General features: G+C 44.1%; 1 protein-coding gene and 1 pseudogene across 1 annotated transcript in view; both read right to left on the reverse strand.

The window, feature by feature from the left end:
- Window positions 1-4,764, reverse strand: part of LOC144486238 (interferon-induced protein with tetratricopeptide repeats 5-like) — a 50,392-nt gene extending 45,628 nt beyond the window's left edge. Inside the window, exon 1 of the mRNA XM_078204306.1 lies at window positions 4,662-4,764. Within this exon, the coding sequence (XP_078060432.1) occupies window positions 4,662-4,666 (5 nt within the window). The 5' untranslated portion in view covers window positions 4,667-4,764. The remainder of the gene's footprint in view (window positions 1-4,661) is intronic.
- Window positions 4,765-12,774: 8,010 nt separating this feature from the next.
- LOC144486225 (protein IFIT1 homolog B pseudogene) lies at window positions 12,775-14,085 on the reverse strand (annotated as a pseudogene).
- Between the last annotated feature and the right edge of the window lie 662 nt (window positions 14,086-14,747).

The following is a 14,747-nucleotide window of genomic DNA, read 5'->3' on the forward strand; positions in this document are numbered from 1 at the left end:
GAAAAAGACCCTTCGACCACTACCCTCTGTCTCCTATGGCCAAGCCAGTTCTCCACCCATCTAGCCACTTCTCCTTGTATCCCATGAGCCTTAACCTTCTTAACCAACCTGCCATGTGGGACTTTGTCAGTACTGTTCCTGTGCACTGGCGCACCTAGTGCTCAGCTGATGACTTTCCGGTGAGTTGAGACTCTACGCCCCTTCTCCCCTTACTCGTGAAATTCTCATTATGGCCTCTGTATTGCACAGAGTGCCATAAATTACCACCACTTACCTGGCTGGAAAAACCGCCGAGTAAATCTCCCATTTTCTCACCAGTTTTACCCTTAGAATTTAGCAGAAAGAATTTGGCCGATCATGTCTGTTACTCGGAAGATTCAGGCGACTGGAGCTCGAAGCTATATTGTAAACATTGGGGTTTCATGTTGGAAGTCTGGAAAAAAGGGCCGTTAACCCCATTCGAGACATAAATTATTCACCTGCGTCACATAATCTAAAGGTTTTGATTTGAAGTTAATTATTTTAAATATCTCTCAGACATCCCAACTACTCTCAGTTTCCATGGAGACAAGTGATTCAGGGAGGATGCTCAGTTGGAATTCTGGGAAGTTGTCCATGGGATTTTTCCAGAATTTTTTTGGGGTTGGAGCTGGAAGTGACCAAGTTGGTGGGTGTAAACACTGAGTTCGGAGATTCAGAGGGAAGGAACTTCCCAAGAGCTGGGAAACAGCTGTGGATCTGTGGAATAATAGAGATATTAGAAAGCGGGGCTGTTTCAAATCTTCTGCTGAAGTCACGGTGCAGCAATTGTGAGTGAACTTCAAATAGGAGCTAAAAACAGTTCCAGACCTTCCAAGACTGTAATGGAAAAGTTTGACTTTAGTCCAAAGGAAGTGGAAAACCATCAAGAAGCAGACAAGGAAGGAGAATGAGGAGTGACCTTATTGAGGTGTACAAAATCATGAGGGGCATAAATAGGATGGACGCACATCAGCTAGAATTTTACTGGCCCGCCTGCTATGGGAATCGGAGCGGGCGAGGAGCAGACAATGGGAAGATCCATTAACCACAGGCGCGATTTTACGTTTTCAGGACAAGCAAGGCCGTAAAATCCCACCCCCAGTCGGTTGTCCCAGGGTAGGGGAATTGAACACTGGAGGGCATAGGTTTAAGGTGAGGGTGGGGGGGAAAGATTTAAAAGGGACCCGAGGGGCAACTTTATCATGCAGAGGGTGGTGCACATATGGAAACAACTGCTGGAGAAAGTGGTTGAGGCAGATACAGCAACATTTAAAAAGCATTTGGAAAAGTACATGGATGGGAAAGGATTTGGGGGATAGGGGCCAAACACGGGCAACTGGGACTAACTGGGAGGGCACCATCGCTGGCATGGACCGGTTGGGCTGAAGGGCCTGCTTCCGTGCTGTGCAGCTCTATGACTCTAAGTGACCAAAGATTTTCTGTGGGTAGCCACAGTGGAGAAGCATAACTAATTCATACATTGGGAAACCTGAACCCAGCTGGTACATTTGAACTTTTTTGCTCAAGGGAGATTTATTTCCTGCAGTGTGTAACTTAGGATTTTTAAGAGTGGATGCGAATGTCTATAAAATGTGGGTACGGTCACATGATTAATTCATTTAAATCCACTGCCCTTTAAGTTTTGAAAGAAAGCCTGCAGTGTCTCTGAGTTGAAAAAAATCAGTGCTTGCAATTTCAATAGCTGTTAGTGACTTAGGCCTGAGGGTCAACATTATTATATTACTACCATCTGACTGGTTTCACAACCTATCATTATCACAGTGGGATGGCCTGAAAGTTCATAGTTTGAGTGACAGCTCCCGGAACTCATGATGGGTTTGCTGTATTTGCTCCCTGACAATTCTCACTCCCTCACTCCCTAACAATGGACGCCATTCTCAAACCAAACAATGTTCGTACCCACCTGAGTGGGTGCTTGACTCTCTTAGCATTGTTAGGAGGGGGTGTACATTGTTGGGGGAAGAGGGAACATTGATTAACAAGAGGGGGTGAACATCGCGAGGAGGGGGTGAACATCGCGAGGAGGGGGGTGAACATTGTTGGAAGGGGATGAACAATGACAGGGAGTGAGGTTAAAATTGTTATAGGGTGAATATTTTTATTAGGGGATTGAATATTTTTGTGAATTTATTGAACATTGTTAGTCGTGGTGTGAACATTGTCGGCGGGGGAGGGGCAGGCAAGTATTGAACGTGTTCAGGAGTGGGTTGAAAGTTGTTGGACGGAGAGGGTGGAACATTAGTCAGTGTAGAGTCAGCAAACAGAAGCGGAAGCTTCCCATGTCCGTACCCCACATGTCAGTAGATTGGGGCCTCCTTAGGATCCTGCAGTGAATCAGCAATATCATTTAATTATTCACCCCTCCCCTCACAGAAGATTCAGGAATATTTGCAGCTACTTATCGCAGCTGCTATTGAGGAGAGGATGGAAGACTGAGGCATTGGAACAGTCACTGGATCAGAGAGGAGGACCTGAGTAAATCACTCCAGATAACTGAAATGCAGAATACCTGTCTGAGGGCATTTACTGAGTACCTGATAAAACATTGTGACAATATAGAAGTGGAATTTAACTTGTATTTGATACAAAGTCTGAGTGGAAATTAATTTTAATTTGATTTGAAATATTGCCTGATAGAATATTATAAACAAACCTGCTTTTTGTCTCTTATTTCTTCCGAGAGTCAGCAGTTTTGGTGCGGCGCTAAACTCTCACCTGTATATGTGGCCAAAGCTGAGAGGATCAACTAAACTGAGGGACAAGGGAATTCAGAGAGAAGTGGGAGTTGTGAGCAGAGAGGAAAGGATGCTTCGAAGAGCAAGGGGACTGAATTAAACCGGAAACCTTGTTAAACTGCTTAAATTAAATTAATAACTTAAACTGTTCAAAATAATTAATTTAATAATGACAATAAAGTCAGTAGTGGAACAGCAGATTTTTAAATTGAGACAATAGATTTATGCGATACTTTTTCAAAAGGGGTTTAAAGTGTTGGAGAAAGGTCGCAGTCAAAGTTGCTGAACTCAATGTTGATTCCTGAGGGGTATAGCGTGTCCAATGGGAAGATGAGATGCTGCTTCTCCAGTTTGCGTTGGGTTTCACTGGATCACTGCAGCAGGTCAAGGATAGACTGTGGGCATGAGAGCACGGTACTGAGTTACAATGGCAACAGGAAGGGTGGGGTCATGCTTGTGGATTGGGCAAAGGTGTTCCACAAAGTGGTCACCCTGTCTGCATTCAGTCTCCCCAATGTAGGGGAGACCACATTGGGAGCAGCAAATACAATAAACCAAATTGAAGGAGGTGCAACTGAAATGCTTCTGAACATGAAAGGAGTGTTTGGAGCCTTGAACGGTGATGAGGGAGGAGGTAAAGGGGAAGGTGTTACACCTTCTGTGATTGCATTGGAAGGTGCTGAGGGAGGGGACGGGGAGTGGGGTGTGATGGAGGAGTAGACGAGGTTTCATGGAGGGAGTGGTCCCTGTGGAATGCTGACAGAGGCTGGGTAATGGGTGAGGGGAAGCTGTGTTTTATGGTAGCATCATGGCAGAAACGGTGGAGGCTGATCCTTTGCATGTGAAGAGTGGTTGGCTGGAAAGTGAGGACAAGGGGAACACTATCATAGTTCTGGGAGGGAGGGGAAGGGGTGAGGGCAGAGATGTGGGAAATGGGTCAAACCCAGTTGAGTGCCCTGTCAAGCACAGGCGGGAAAAACCTTGGTGATCCTACACCTCCATCCCCCAGCAGGAGGGTCTCAGAGCTCTCCACTTCTTTCTCAAGGAAAGGAGAGTTGCCCACTGCTGGGTCATTTCGCAATGAGCATTCTGCCACTTTGTCAGCTTGTACTGCGACACTACGCCTGTTGGTTGGTGGTAGATCAGGTGGGAGGGAGGTAATTCTGTCTGCTTCCCACACCTGACCATTCTATCCCTCCCAGTCAGCCTGCCAACATATTAAGTGATGGAAAGAACTCTCAGGTGGTGCTCTGGGCAGCGAGGATGTGATACACGGTTCCTCATCCCATTTCCCCTTTCCATTTTGGATTATTCTAACAGAAGTAAAATCCACTTTGTCACCCAGTGGCGAGTGTGTGAGTTAACTCCGATTTCAGAACACTTTCCAACACTAACCCCTGTGCTTTAATTAATGTAATGTAAAGGACAGAATATGTTAAAGACAGATGTGATTCGCAATCCTCAGGAGGTCCCAATGCTCATTCTGGTGAATGATTTGCTGTCACTATTATAATATGGGAAATGTGTCAGCCAGCTTCTACACAGCAAGATCCCAAAAAACACAACGTGATCATGACTAGATCATTTGTTTTAGCGATTTCGGCTAAGAGATAAATATGGACTCAAACACTTGGAGAACATCCTTACCTTTTCTCTGATGTAGTGTCACTGAGAGGCAGACGCTGCCTTGATTTAGATCTCATCTGAAATGTGGGACCTCAGGCAATGCAGTGCTCCCTCGTCACTGCATTGAGAATAGGCCTGGATTATGTGCTCAAGTCTCCGGCGTGACAGGAACCCACAACACCCTGAGGCCGCAGTGATAGCACTGAGCTACAGCTGACTATACTCTACACACTATTGACACAAGAAAATCTGTCTTACCCCATGATGATCTGAGCAAATAGACAGGCTGCTTCTTCACTTTGACTTCTGTTGTCTGAGTAGCTGGAAGAACAGAATGTGATGTGCTCAATTCTTCCAACAGACACACACAGACGTGTATAGATATGTCCTCCAACCACACATTTCACACCATTCAAAGTCCACTGGTTTTGTTGGAATTGGACTTGACACAGGGAAATTAAACCAAAAGTTAATGATCAATTATCAATGGAAACAAAATAATCTTCCCTTAATTAATGTTTATTCCTTTATTTTTTTATGACAGCGGATCAGAACATTCAGATCTATAACACGGGTGGTTATTGCCCTTTTGAAATAAGTAACCCTCCAATTGGGGAGTCCATCGACTGCAATCAGCTCCAATCCACTCTGCGGAGCATCCAATCATTGCACTGGTGTCCACGTGAGGACCTCCTGCTGTGCGGGAAGCCTCTGACCTCATGCTGTCATGGCGACACTCAGATTGACGTGATGTTTTATTTGTGAATGTGATCCACACAGAGACATTCAATCTATTCGATTGTCTCTCACAAAAGAACACGGATGGAATTTTCCCATCGTTCAGCAAAGTATGATGGCGGGCAGCAAAGGTGGCTTTGTGCCCACCAATGGCGATGGTGGGTTTTTGTAACGTAGTGTGCACCACTTAGCCAAATCCTTTCGGACCTGGGACTCATGTCGGCTCGATGGCAGGTGGCTTCTGATTCACCGGCCTGCCTACACCTCTTTGATTTGATTTAATTTGATTTGATCTGATTTAATATTGTCACATGTATTAACATACAGTGAAAAGTATTGTTTCTTGCGTGCTATGCAGACAAAGCATACCGTTCATAGAGAAGGAAAGGAGAGAGTGCAGAATGTAGTGTTACAGTCATAGCTTGGGTGCAGAGAAAGATCAACTTAATGCAAGGTAAGTCCATTCAAATGTCTGACGGCAGCAGGGAAGAAGCTGTTCTTGAGTCAGCTGGTGCGTGACCTCAGACTTTTGTATTTTTTTCTCAATGGAAGAAGGTGGAAGAGAGAATGTCCAGGGTGTGTGGGGTCCTTAATTATGCTGACTGCTTTGCCGAGGCAGCAGGAAGTGTCAACAGAGTCAGTGTATGGGAGGCTTGTTTGTGTGATGGATTGGGCTACATTCACGACCTTTTGTAGTTCCTTGCGGTCTTGGGCAGAGCAGGAGCCATACCAAGCTGTGATACAACCAGAAATAGTACTTTCTATGGTGCATCTGTAAAAGTTGCTGAGAGTCGTAGCTGACTTGCCAAATTTCCTTAGTCTTCTGAGAAAGTAGAGGCGTTGGTGGGCTTTCGTAACTATACTGTCAGCATGGGGGGACCAGGACAGGTTGTTGGTGATCTGGACACCTAAAAACTTGAAGCTCTCGATCCTTTCCACTTTGTCCCCGTTGATGTAGACAGGGGCATGTTCTCCTTTACGTTTCCCACAGGGAGGTCATTCACTGCCTGCTCAAGAGACACTCGCTCTCCCACATGAATTTTCAGGTGTAATGTCAGTGTGTTTGAGTTAGTAAGGGTTAAAATGGGACTGAAGAAACAGCACCATCCATATTTTGATGCAGAGAATCACCTGTCGGTTGACTGCGCCGAGAGAGAGTCTGAGAGAATTTGGAATGAAGATAGCACTGGTTTAGGCTCTAATTTGGAGATAGAAACATAGAAACATAGAAAAACTACAGCACAAAACAGGCCCTTTGGCCCCACAAGTTGTGCCAAACATATCCCAAACTTTTAGGCCTACCTATAACCCTCCATCCTATTAAGTCCCATATACTCATCCAGGAGTCTCTTAAAAGACCCTATTGAGTTTGCCTCCACCACCACTGACGGCAGCCGATTCCACTCGTCCACCACCCTCTGTGTGAAAAACTTCCCCGTAACATTTCCCCTGTACCTACCCCCCAGCACCTTAAACCTGTGTCCTCTTGTAGCAGCCATTTCCGCCCTGGGAAAAAGCCTCTGAGAGTCCACCCGATCTATGCCTCTCAACATCTTATATACCTCTATTAGGTCTCCTCTCATCCTACGTCTCTCCAAGAAGAAAAGACCGAGCTCCCTCAGCCTATCCTCATAAGGCATGCTACTCAATCCAGGCAACATCCTTGTAAATCTCCTCTGCACCCTTTCAATCTTTTCCACATCCTTCCTGTAATGAGGTGACCAGAACTGCGCACAGTACTCCAAGTGGGGTCTGACGAGGGTCTTATATAGCTGCATCTTTACCCCGGACTCCAAAACTCAATCCCTCGATTGATAAAGGCCAGCACACCATACATCTTCTTAACCACCTCCTCCACCTGCGGGGCCGATTTTAGAGTCCTATGGACCTGGACCCCAAGGTCCTTCTGATCCTCTCCAGTACTAAGAGTCTTTCCGTTTATATTGTACTCCTTCATCCCATTTGACCTGCCAAAATGGACCACTACGCATTTATCTGGGTTGAACTCCATCTGCCACTTCTCCACCCAGTCTTGCATCCTATCTATGTCCCTCTGTAACTTCTGACATCCCTCCAGGCTATCCACAACCCCACCAACCTTCGTGTCGTCGGCAAACTTACCAACCCATCCCTCCACTTCCTCATCCAGGTCATTTATGAAAATGACAAACCGCAAGGGTCCCAGAACAGATCCCTGGGGCACACCACTGGTGACCGATCTCCATTTGGAAAAAGACCCATCTATACCCACTCTCTGCCTCCTTTGAGCAAGCCAGTTCTGGATCCACAGGGCAGCAGCACCTTGGATCCCATGCCCTCTCACTTTTTCTAGTAGCCTTGCATGGGGGACCTTATCGAACGCCTTGCTAAAATCCATATAAACCACATCTACCGCTTTCCCTTCGTTAATGTCACATTTTCGAAGAACTCCACCAGGCTCGTAAGGCACGATCTGCCTTTGACAAAGCCATGCTGAGTATTCTGGAGCATACTAAACCTCTCTAAATGCTCATAAAGCTTGTCTCTCAGGATCTTCTCCATCAGCTTACCAACCACTGAGGTTAGACTCACCGGTCGGTAATTTCCTGGGCTATCCCTATTCCCTTTCTTGAAAATAGGAACCACATCCGCAATCCTCCAATCCTCCGGCACCTCTCCTGTTCCCATCGACGACGCAAGGATCATCGCCAGAGGCTCTGCAATCTCTTCCCTCGCCTCCCACAGCAACCCGGGGTACATCCCATCCAGACCCGGCGACTTATGTATCTTGATGCCATTCAAAGATTCCAGCACAACCTCTTTGTTCAATTCCACATACTCAATCTTTTCAGTCCACCGCAAGCCCGCAGTACATCCACCCAGGTCCTTCTCTTCTGTGAAAACCGAGGCAAAATACTCATTAAGCACCTCTGCCATTTCTACTGGTTCCATACAGATTTTCCCGCCTTCACCTTTTATAGGCCCTATTCCTTCACGTCTCATCCTTTTCCTCGTCACATATTTATAGAACGCCTTAGGGTTTTCCTTAATCCTACCTGCCAAGCCCTTCTCGTGACCCCTTCTGGCTCTCCTAAGTTCCTTCTTTAGTCCCTTCGTACAAGCCGTATACTCATCTAGATCCCTATCTTCGCCAAGCTCTCTGAACCTTTTGTATGCTTTCCTTTTCTTCTCGACTCGGTCCCACACAGCTTTCATGCACCACGGTACCTTTAACCTACCAACTCCTCCCTGTCTGCTCGAAACGTTGTCCTGTAGAACTCTAGACAGACATTCCTTGAAAAACTGCCACCTCTCTTCAGTACATTTCCCCGAGAATACCTCCTTCCAACTTACTCCTCTAATTTGCTGCCTTATGTCTTCATATTTCCCCTTACTCCATATAAACGCTTTCCGAGCTTGCCTGATCCTCTCTTTTTTCAATGCAAGCATAAAGGAGATAGAGTTATGATCGCTATCCCCGAGATGCTCTCCCACTGAGAGATCTGACACCTGTCCAGGTTCATTGGTCAGTATCAGATCAAGTACAGCCTCTCCTCTTGTAGGCTTGTCCAAATGCTGTGTCAGGAAACCCTCCTGAACACACCTAACGAACTCCTCCCCATCCAATCCCCTTACCCTCGGGATATTCCAATCTATGTTTGGGAAATTAAAGTCTCCCATCACAACAACTCTGCTATTATTGTAACTCTCCAGGATCTGTTTCCCTATCTGCTCCTTCACCTCCCTGTTACTATTGGGTGGCCTATAGAAAACTCCCAGCAAAGTGATCGACCCCTTCCCACTCTGAACTTCCACCCACAGAGACTCTGTAGACAATCCCTCCACAGCATACACCCTCTCTACAGCTGTGACACTATCCCTGATCAGCAGTGCCACTCCACCCCCTCTCTTGCCTTCCTCCCTGTCCTTCCTGAAACATCTGAATCCCGGCACCTGGAGTATCCAGTCCTGTCCCTGAGACATCCAAGTCTCCGTAATGGCCACCACATCACACTTCCAGGCATCGATCCACGCTCTGAGCACATCCCCTTTATTCACTATACTCCTGGCATTAAAGTAAACACATCTCAATCCTTTGGTCTGAGCTCTCTCCTTCTCTATCCCCCGTCCATCCTCCCTCTTGCACCGTTTATAACCCTTCTCTGTCTGCGAGCTAACTTCCTCGCTCCCAGTCACCTCGTCTCAATCCCCTCCCCCCAACCTATCTAGTTTAAACTCTCCCCAGTAGCCTTAGCCAACCTTCCCGCCAGGATATTGGTCCCCCTGGGATTCAAGTGCCACCTGTTTGTTGTGTACAGGTCACACCTGCCCCTAAGGAGTTCCCAATGGTCCAGGAACCTGAATCCCTGCCCCCTGCACCAGTCCCTCAGCCACACATTCATTCTCCACCTTACTCCATTCCTGCCCTCACCTTCCCGTGTATTGTTACGCTGCTGTGTCTTTAAGAAATGCATTTGCCATGTCTTTCGTGCAGCATCTGTTGCAGCAGTTTGTTTTGTTAAATTATCACAGCCATTCTATCCATGCGCAGCAAAACAGTTTTGTCACTGCAGCAACCTAATTGATCTTAATTGTGACATTGTTTGTTTTAATGCAGGGTTCTGTTATTTTGTGTTTTCCCCTGGGATGTTGCAGAGTCGGGCTTGACATGTTTGATTGATAGGGGAGGACATATGACTGGGTATAACTAGGCTAATGCAGAGAACTCAAGGTCAGTTGCTTTTTGGGAGAAGAAGGGCTTATCTTTTCCGCTTTCTAAGGTTTGGAGATGGGAATCAGCTCGGAAGTAAATCTCTTTCTCTATGATTCTGCTGTTTGGGGGTGGAGCTTTCTCTGGGAGTTGCTTCATGAGAATTAGAAGACAAGCATCTGTCTTGATCAACCTCCAGAGTAGTTGGAAGGCCAGAAATCTAGTAGCCACATGAGCATATTTGGTTTTCTGAGCTAACTGGTTCAAAGAAGGGATTTATATCTATGTGGGGATACTGCTACATTGAAACAATGGAGATAGCTAGCTGCTAAGATTTATGCCTTGTCATGTTTAACTATTTTAATTGGTAACAGTTATGCTCATTCTTTTTGTTACATTCTAACTGTGTTCTTAAATAAAGTTTGTTTTGGTAAAAGCTTCCTGGTGGGTCACCTGGAGTGAAACACATCATGCTCACCCTAATGCTAAAATTAAATGTGAAAGTTAGGGTCTAAGCTCATTTCATAATATACCTGGCAGTTTCTAATCTGGCCCGGAACTGTATATAGTTGTATTTTGATGATAAACGGTTTATTTTCATCCATACAAACCTCCAGACCTCACAGTGAGACACAAAACTTAGAACACTTTCCATTGTCCAAATTATTTTTGCATTTTCCAGAGGTTTGGGTTCTACAATGAGTGCCCTGATTGGATTTTCTTTTCATGTTCTGATGAAAAAGGAGCATGGGTTCCATTTAATTATAAATTACTCTCTAACATTTGAGAATTCATGATTATTTTACATTTTGAAGCATCTGGATCCAATCAGAAGCAGGGAATCTACGACTGGGAGGAATCAAAACTTTCAATGAATTTGACTTTGGCTTCAGAAAAATTGTCAAAGGGGCAAATGGAGATTGGGAACTATTCTGATTGGCAGAGAATCATCACGGTTTGGGTTCTGGGAGACAAATATCATTGACATGTGTGACTAATGTTGTTAAAATCGGTGCTTGTATTGAAAAACATTAATGAAATTTAACCTCCTCTTTGACATCCTCTTAACTTTCATCCATTTAGTGTCTTCCTTTATCTGTGAGAGGGGCAGTTAATATAAAACAGGCTTTGCTGCTTTTTCACAAGTTGCTGTGTGTTGCCCGGAATGAAATGAGTGAAATGTTGTTTTCTAAATGATGACAAGTGACCATAAAGATCACCAAATCCCAGAAATTATTTTGCTGATGTTTTCCACACCATATTCTGCAGCACTAACTGTCCTCATTCACCCAGATCAACAGCACAATTCACATCGTAGCCACAGATTCATTTATTGGATATTTTAACATTCCATCTCAGATTAAACAATTACAATTAAAATCTCTGTTTATAAAATCAGTATCTGCAGCCATTGTGTTTTATTATTTTTAACCCAATTTAACCCATTTTTATATCCTTTAGCCTTCCCCCATTTACTGCTTTCCCCTTCAGTGAGATGGTGACAGTCGGTAGAAAATGGTCTTTCCCGGGTATTGTCCGAGCTGCTCTGTGTTGGCCAGTGAGGGTCTGGGATGGTTTGATGAAGAGTTGGTGAAGCTGACAAGTTACAGGACAGGGAGACTCCCAGTGACAGAGACTGAGATCTGAGTGAACGCTCTGGATGGGAGTCTGATCGTCTGTCAGCAAATCCTCAGAGCAACAGAATCAAGAGTTGCTTTATCTGAAGGGGCTGCACTGACTGTTGGCCCTTCCTCCAGTGTTACATGTGGAAAGCCTTTCACCCAATGGGCAACTTTCCTGAGAAGAGGCAGCAAGTGAGAGATAGGGTGGCAGAGTGGTTTTATTATACCCACTACAGGCTGGATTGGATATTGTTATTACACTGTCATTACCATCAGCAGAGTATAAATCACACAGAGTGTATTGAAGCTTATAATACCAGCTGGAATGCGTCATGTAGTTTGCTATTAAAACACAATAAACAGATAATGATCATTATAAAACACGTATGTTATCTCTATTTGGCCTTCAGTTTATATCTACCTCCCAGTTACCTCGGTTACATTCGAATTTGACGGAGGTGATTTTAAATCAACCCACTTGGTGGAAACTAGGTTAAAGTGGGTGGGGCCCTCATTAACATACACGGACTGGGTTGTGGTGACATTGTTGGGCCCCGATTGTGATATTGCCGTGGTTGGGGGGGCTGCTACAGGTTTTCCAACAGGCTGAAGAGAGAGAATCAGGATGTCAAGAGGGGGATGTGTTTCACTTTCCTTTGGACACAAGTTCCCCATCAGACCCCAGGAGGAGGGTTTAGAGATTGTCTGCTATGGACTTGCTTTTTCCAAAGCATGGGACCCTCCCCAGTATCCCCTTCAACTCACCTCCATGCACATTGTATCGACAAGAGGTACACTGATGGCACAAGAATGAAACTAAGCTTTTAAAATACCCCAAGCCTGGCTTCTGTCGGGGGGTTCTAAATCCCCTCATTACACACCCAACAAAAATAGATCTGGAGTTAAAATCAGGCCTATGAATTGTCTATTATTATAGAAACAACTCCTAACATTCATAATAACCATCCAATTGACTCAATCAACTCTTACTCTCAAAATCAAATGTTTTGTTCTTGCCACATAGAACAGAAGGTCAAAGGGTAAGGAAATAATATGCTACTTGGTTAGTGCATCAATGTGGTCAGTATTCCTGAATAAAACACCGAGATTTTGAAGATTTGCAGAAAGATTATCATTTGAATATTATACATGCATGAATAAAATGTGAATTTGAAAGAAAGTGCCCACAGGAAATAAGTGATAATGTTCCCCAGCCAATCTCTTTATATGTTACAGAATATTAATGATTTTTTCAAATATGTGAGCTGGAAAATTCTTTGTAAGCCTGCATGGAAATGCTTAACTCAGGGGCAACACACAACTAATCTTCATTGCCAAGTTCAAACTCCAAGACCTTTTCAAAGCATTCAATAGCTGCGCTCTCGTCCCCATCCAAGATCCCCTGAATGCAAAAAGCCTTGGTATCTCTTGGAACCTTGGAAAGTAGTTTTTTAGCCATCTTCTCCAAGTTGGTGCGACACTTTTCTCCTGATTGTGAGTCACGTTTCATTTTGAATCCTTCCAAATAATATTTGATGGCATTTGATTCTGATTTTTTGTGGAACAATTCAAATTTTGCAGCCCCAATATATATTTCCTGCTTATCTTCTGGAGTAATATTTTCCAATTCCAGTAAGGTTTTGTAGATCTCTTCCGCTTCGCGATATTCTTCATTCATTGCACAGATTTCTGCAAATGCTAGTTTTGTGATAATAAATGATTGCTTGAGTATCGATGCTTCTCCAAAATGCTGCTTGCATTGATTAATCAGTGCAACCTTCTGTTGAAAAATGGGATTTTGAGGGTCCTTGTTGCCTGGAATTTTGATCAACTGGATTAGTTGGTTCTTGTAACACATACCTATTTGATAGTATAAGAAGGAAGAGTTTGGGGTAATTTCTAATCCTTTCTTCAACAGATCCACAGCTTTTTCCACATCTCCTTTCGTTCTGTAAAACTTTGCAGCATAACGAAGCACGTATGGAAGATCAGGGGATTTCTGCAACGCTTCCTCAATGAATTTCAATGCTTCTTCCTTCTGATTGAACTGTTGTAGTTTTAGAGCCAGCAGCACCATGGCTTCAGTGTGATCTGGATCAAGCTCCAGCACACGTCTCAACTGCTTCATTGCTTCACTAGGCCCACGACTCTCTGGAGTACCAGAAAACCATTCCAGACGTGATAGGGCAGTAGCATATCCAAAAATCCATTCCGTGTTATCCGGAGCTTCCTCCAGAGCCTTTTTAAAACATTCCTTTGCATCTTCATAATATCGAGCAGCAGAGCTCAGCAGTGCCCAACCCTTCTCCCCGTACACTTCAGGTATCATTGCTGTATACCGAGAGGCATCAGGAAATTGTTGACAGATCCTCTCCAGTTTGTCGAGGTAGGACTGAGCCTCTGTCAGTTGTCCCATGTGATAATTGACCCAGGCACGGTTTCCATAGGTGACGATGATTCTTTTTTCAACGTCATCCTTATTATTGGCCCTCAGAATTCTTTCAGCTTCCTGTAAGTTTTGAATCGCCTCCTCACAGTTTCCTTGCAAATAGTTTACAAAAGCGAGTTGGTTGTAAGACCTGGCTCGATATTTCACATCAAGCTGTATTGAATCTTCTAATCTTTGCTTCATATCATCCAAGTCAATGTTTTCTTTCTGTGGCGCCCACGTGAAGTGACATTGAAGCTGATCGAGCTTCACTTTCAACAAATCCTCCTGTCTGTTACTGTAAGGGAAAAAAACTTTCATAAACCACCTTGTCAACAACTGTTATTTGTCTATTTTGCATTTTTGATTCTTGGAATTAATTCTAACCCTTGCCTTTGGTTAACACAAGATAACAGATTTGGGATATTTCACAATGCTATTGTACCACAATGATGCAAAATATTTAATTTATATTCCAGTATTGGTCAAGATTGGTGAATCTCAGCACTGAAATTCCAAGTGAATTATTGCCAATATCACTTGTGCAATGTATCCTGTTTCTATGTTTTCACAATGTGCAAGTTTTTAACTCACTCAAAATCCATTTACCTACACCTGTGGATCCCAAACCTTTTTGGTTGTGTATCCCTGTTCAGGTGTACCAACTTTTTATATCCTCCTGAAGGCACTTTCATTTTTAACTAATCCTCTAATGACGACATGTTCAGAAATACTACAACTATAAAAGTTCTAATTCGGGCAAACAATTTTACCCAATAATGTTGGTCACAAGATACAAACAGAAAACGTATTTGATTCTGCATTTGCTGTTCCCTTTGGTTTATTTGAAAATAATTAAAATAATC

Source organism: Mustelus asterias, unplaced genomic scaffold (genome assembly GCF_964213995.1).
Source record: "Mustelus asterias unplaced genomic scaffold, sMusAst1.hap1.1 HAP1_SCAFFOLD_301, whole genome shotgun sequence".
In the NCBI taxonomy this organism is placed as follows: Eukaryota; Metazoa; Chordata; class Chondrichthyes; order Carcharhiniformes; family Triakidae; genus Mustelus; species Mustelus asterias.